Genomic DNA, 6,217 nt, shown 5'->3' on the forward strand with positions numbered 1-6,217 from the left:
ACCTCGTGTAGTCATGTGGAGAATGTTGGTCTGAAGTTCTCCCTCCCAATTCGATGAATTTGTCCTTCTTCTTAAACCGCAGCGCTTACCGGACAGTATCGAGAACACCTTCTTGTCTTAGTAGAAACTGTTTTGGCATACGAAGACGCAGCAGGTTATGGTGATAGAAAATGGTATGAAGCGACGTCGCACTTGCCGCAAAACTTACTTCAAGGCGTTCGCAAACCAAAGCAACACGCAACAGCAACGGCGCTATCATGCGCTCCTCGCTACTGCCTACACGCTTCTCAAACGAAAATGGCGCTGAAGCGCGACTGTAAACAAACGAAGCCGGCGCGACGACTCACGTGATGGCATTAAGCCAATAGCCACGCGGCGTCGACCTCGGCGAGAGCGCGCGACGGGGAAGCGACATTCTTCAAGGCGTGGGGCTACTTTACGAAGTTTAAGGGGCTTTATTACAATCGTGTCAAAAGTTTTGCTGCCCACGCTCGTGTCACGTCCTTGTGAGCCCAACCCGCGTTTAATTTGAGAAAAATTATCATGGTGTTTTACGGGCCGAATGCACGATCTGATTATTAAGCACACCGTAGTGGGCGATTCCGGAAATTTGGACCCCCCCGTGGTTGTTTTGCGTGAACCCAAATCTAAGAGCACGGGTGTTATCGCATTTCCCCCCATCGGAATGCGACACGATGAAACCATGGCAGCACGTTTATGAGAACACCGTCCGAGAGGGTCAAGGAGGCTAGGTGAAAATTTATCACCATCCCTCTTTAAAGGGGAAGCCAATATAGGTCCGACATCCCTGGGCACACATTGAGTTCGTGCCACCGTTGTTAAACGTATAGATGCGGGACCAGAACGCCGGTAGCGCCACTACGAATACTTGCGATCAGTGCTTCTGTTTTTTTTTTTTATTCCTAGGAGTGCGATGTGCTCATAAGTTTTCTCTCTGTGTTATCGTTATTCCCTCGAAAATGCGCTGTTTGCAGTTAAACGCGGAACAATTGGAAACCGCATTACAGAGAAGCTATGTTAAGGCACATCTATTCTCGCACCGCAGTTTCACAAGCACAACTGCACTGATGACGCTTTAGGGTGTGTGTCCTCCTGATGGGAACAACAAAGCAGGCGATGCTTATGCCGGAGTGTTTCGGGCCTTTGCGCATACTGTCGCTGATGCCGCCACATCTATACCTAGTGGGGTATAAAAGATGCTCAAATGGAAGGGACGCTCTTCAAGCGAAGCCAGCTCCGCCGTAGTGTGGTGGGCGAAAAGTTCGGCATCCGCCCGATTGTGTGTAGTGACTGCAGATCATGGCGACATTTTCCGGACGAAGATGGCCCTGCAGCCCCTTCTTATGCAAGCAGCCCGGTTGCTACGAACATGGTTCAATCCAGCGTGCTTGTGGAACCATGATTGCCACCTCGAAATTTCTGTTCGCCCACCCACAAATTTCCATTCGGCACACATCCTAATTTTAAACTGACCATACCTATATTCAAGTTGGCCCACCTACAAGCTTCAAAAGGTCCCATCCCTGAATTTCAGTAAGCCCCGCGCAAAATTTCAATTGGCCCATTCCCCACTGTCAATTTGGCCAACCCTCAATTTCAACTTAGCCCACTCCCAATTGTAAAGTTGGACCACAACAAATTTCAATTGACCCACGCTACACCACCCCAAATTTCAGGTTAACGCACAACCTAATGTCAGTTGGACACCATCAAATTTCTAGTTGGCCCATCCCGAATTGACAAGTTGGGCTACCCCCAAATTTCAGTTGGCCCACCACCAATTTTAACCACCCCCAAATTTCAAGTTCGCCCAACCCCAAATTTCAGTTACCCCAACCCCATGATTAAAATACCGCACCCCCAAATTTCATTTACGCCACACCCTTATTTGAAGTTGGTCCACCCCCAAATTTATATTTGGCCATTTACTCAGTTTACTCATTTACTCAGGCCAACCCCTTCATGTTAAGGTGACCCACCTAAAATTTCAATTAGCCCGCTCGAAAATTTCAAGCTGGCCCATGCCCAAACATCTATTTGCCCACCCAAAATTTGAAGTTGGCCCACCCGTAATTTTCAGTGTAGTAATCGTGATCATTTGGGGAAGAAACGGCGGCAACAGCGCACGACAGCTAAGCAGCCGGTTTCCTGCACACCACACGATGGCCCCCACCGGTTTCAATGTCCTATAGGGGTAGGTATATGGGGCTTCCATGCTAGCTATATTTTACATCCTGCTAGTTCTAGACCTTATAATATGATGACATGACACCCGCTCGATATTCGCGTGTTTTGGCAACAAGATCACAAGATTGTGTGTGCACAAAACTCTTGAATTTCAAACAGACGTTTTGTGCCGTTTGGTTTTGTTATATCCCGCGTACGTAACTGGTCGCTTGTTCAGCTTTGAGTTTTGCAGCTTATCGAATACATGCCTATCATACAGGCCGTCACCGCACGGATACTCCCTCAGTGAGATTCACATGACCCTGGCTTTCCCGAATTACGCTGCATACGCGATCTGACGAGATTTGATTTCATTCTTTCCTGTTGCGAACCACTTATTCAACGCGTGCAGCATCCGTCATCGCTCCAAATTAAAATGGGTGCAGCAGACATGCTAACCCAAGGGGTCCCAAGAAAGGTGCCTTCGCGCCGATAGAAAAGTTATGCGCCTAGATGCGCGTATTTGTCCAAGTAATAATTTAGTATGATTTAGTATCAGAAATAATTTTGTAGGAAACAGAATTGGTAGCGGCAAGACTGCAGGCGTATACTGCACATGGCTACAGAGCTTCTTTCGTAGCTGCACCGAATGCCTAAAAATATCACGTGATCAATAACAAAATTCTAACTCTTCCTACAAATTTTTCGATGAGAAACTTCAACTTAAGGTAATTAGCTTAATTATGTCATATAATAAAATAGGCATCTTGATTGTTTTTGTAGAAGAAAAGACAGCATCAACGTGCAAATTAGACAAATGGTTAAAATTGTGCCACCTGCCACTGCCAATTTTGAAACATTGGTTGCAGCTAAAACAAGAACACCGTGTTTAAGTCGACTGAGTACGCATGCGCTTCCCCGTCTTCAGGTACTGGGCAAGACGACGCCAGCAGCGTCGAGGATGATTCCAATAGAGAGCTTCGCTGTAGGACGTACATAACCGAGGTGTTCGTGCTAATATCTGCCCGGATAACTTTTTTAACCACGGCGCATGGCTTCCTATCTGACAATTAGTGGATTTTTTTTTTCTGCGCAGCCTCATGCCCGCGTTTCCACCAGACCACAAGGATGCCCTCAAAGAGGTCTTGGAATCACTATTTGATTATGGATTCCAGCACTTCGCTGCCCTGGACGTGGATGTCCGCGACTACCCCTCCGCCAAGTCGGGCGGGCTGCAGTACCTCAAGGCGAGTACTTCGCAGCAGCTGGTGCTTCTGGAGCCATGGAAATTAGATTCTACGAATTTACATTCTCTACGCACAATAACAAGGCACTCGTGTCAACACGGATGCAAATATTTTGTACAGCTTCTGAGCATAGAATAGATTATTTAGGCGGAAGCATGTCCAAAGCCTGCCATGCTCTGAATGCCGAAGTGAATTCTATTTGCTTCTGGGCCCGCTTTGCGCAGTGAATTGGCGAAAGCAGGCGCAGTGCACTCGTGATACTTGAAGCACGTAAAGGGAAATTTGTAGAGTAGCATGATTGTAACTAAGAGTATTCAAGCATTATTTTGCATATTATCAATATTCAAGTTTTACTTTAGAAGAACTTGAACTAGGCCTTGTTGCTATTTATCGCATAACATGTTGGCTGCTAAACAACGCAAGACAGTGTAACAGAACAAGCACTACAACTTGTTTGTGCATTCTGTTGATTTTCATAATAATGATTGTATTTATTCATGTTTATCTACCAACCAGCGACATACCCATGCATTGTTTGAGGGGATAATTTATTGGTGGCAGGCAACACATAAAAGACCGGATTTAAAAAAACTTTTTTCCTTAATAAGCCTGTCGAATTCAGCTTCTTAATGCAATAATACTGCATAAAATGGAAAATTTTATTTTCAGGCAGGTAATTTTTCTTATAGGATAGGGTAAAAGTGCTTCAGGCACTACCAGTGATAATTATCTAATGTATTTCTTAATTCAGTACAGCTGCGGCATTTATTTAGCTACGTGGGAGACCTGTAGAACAAACTAGTAAAAATGCAATGGGATAATTATTAGGAATGTACTATTCGAAAAACTAAGGAAACAAAAAAAAATGCCATTTGGGAGGAATTGTATTTGCCAGATGAACTGTATATGCAAAAATCATGCATAAATTTTTTGTTCTAGTTCGCTGTGCACATCTCCATGTGAAAAATGAGTGTTCAGAACTCATATGAAAAATTTCATTCAAATGAAAACCATCAAGATTTGCGTAAGATGAGTAGGAGCAAAATGTTTTGAGATAACGTAAATAAAACTTCAAGCCGTGTGAAAATTGTCAGAGCTACAGAGAGACCTAAATGCACGAGCGCGATAAGAGGATCCCCCATGAGATGCTCTAGAGTTTCCTTTTGTTCGGGTAACTGCTCGGTGACAATATGATATGATAAATCTATTTTTAACATTATTTATATCAAAGAAATAATACTGGATTTTCAGCTTCGCAATACAAGGGCATGGGTTGGAAAACTCAATGTAACCCGCAGAGTACTGGAAGCAAGACAATTCTTTGCTACATGTTGCTGAACCTTTGGGCATACATAAAAAGGTCAAAAAATAAATTTTGAGAGAAAAGTTAACATTATAAGGTGGCCTACAACCCTAACATCTGAAATTGTAAAAACACAATTTGTAAGGGTGTAGTTATAAGGCCCCGAATTGGGTATACGTAACCAGGGGCCTCTCAATTGTTCACCCTTAGTTATGGCATGTGAGCATTTTGCTTTACGCTCGCCTGCCGTTGTATCCTAAACCATATTCATTGAGTTCCACATCCGAAAAGTACTCGGAGTTATACATAAATGAAAAGTGTTCCGCAATGGTTTTCGCCAAGGTGTTGAACGAAATTTTTTTAGGCTCCTTTCAGGCTTGTTTTGAAGCTTTTCTGTTCCGTTGAGGTTTAGCTCCACGGTGAAAATTATTCTGATTTGTACCGGTCCGGAGCATTCTGAACCGGATCATTTGTGTGAAAACTGGTTTAAAAACGAAGAAAGACTGTCGTGGCAACGGTTCTTGGCAAAACGAGCAGCCCTTGCAATTAAATACAAGCTCGCTTCGGTATTGTGTACAAGTGCCCTGCAGGTTTCTCTAGCATAGGTTTCTTTATATAAAAAAAAAACTCGTTAGAGAAGTGACGTTCCGTGCACTGTCTATTTCGAATTGTCGGAATTTGACAATTGATTTTTATATTTACTTATTAATTTTATATTCCGTGGTCGAAATTTGGGCCAGGGGAGGAGTGAAGTAATGCAAGCACACAAAACAGTGTAATATAAGGCATTCAGATGACAAGAAAACAACGTTCGCCGCGATAACATTCAAAAGATTTTAGGAACGCTATAGGTGGCAATTCGTTGCTGCAGCCATGTAACAAATTTCAGTTGTCTATACTAGCTCTAGGCAAAGAAAACTGCCTTTAAACGTTCTTTCAAGGACGAAGTGCTGAAACGTTCATGTAGCTGTGGTGCCTTAACACTGACAGTTTTGAATATTTAGCGTAATCTGAGAAAGGCTAACGTGATGAGTGTAAAAAGAAATATCTCTCAAGCTTTCATTGTGGCGTCGTAATTGAAGTGATGCTAGATTATATATTTAAGGTTGGACGAAGGTGACAATTTGTTGTAATATCTGACATATAAATCCTACGGCTTATTCGGAGGTCTCATGGTGTCCTGTGACACATATAATGCGTTCCCTTGCAAAAATATAAAGCTTAATTTTCTGTTTCTAATGAGCACTTGTACAACTTATTTACTTGCTTTTCGTTTGCTTCCTGAGATAGTTGATAACTTCGTACACATGTTATATGACCTAACTTATGCAAATGCGTAATAAATATCCATCCATGCCATCTTTTATATCCAACTAATTGAAAACACGTGGAAGATAACGTGCGGAATTTTTTATGAATGGCTTGACAAAAGGGCTCAACGAGACGTCTTGAAATGCAGGCGTCGTGATGCTAAGGTACC

The 6,217-nt window shown here is 43.1% G+C and overlaps 1 protein-coding gene across 1 annotated transcript in view; it reads left to right on the forward strand.

Annotated features, from left to right (window-relative positions):
• LOC129385541 (uncharacterized) overlaps nucleotides 1-4,397 on the forward strand; it is a 42,320-nt gene extending 37,923 nt beyond the window's left edge. The window contains exons 4-5 of the mRNA XM_072289520.1: nucleotides 3,284-3,434; nucleotides 4,374-4,397. Of these exons, the coding sequence (XP_072145621.1) occupies nucleotides 3,284-3,434; nucleotides 4,374-4,397 (175 nt within the window). The remainder of the gene's footprint in view (nucleotides 1-3,283; nucleotides 3,435-4,373) is intronic.
• Nucleotides 4,398-6,217: the final 1,820 nt, after the last annotated feature.

The sequence above is a fragment of the Dermacentor andersoni genome, chromosome 7 (assembly GCF_023375885.2).
Source record: "Dermacentor andersoni chromosome 7, qqDerAnde1_hic_scaffold, whole genome shotgun sequence".
NCBI lineage: Eukaryota > Metazoa > Arthropoda > Arachnida > Ixodida > Ixodidae > Dermacentor > Dermacentor andersoni.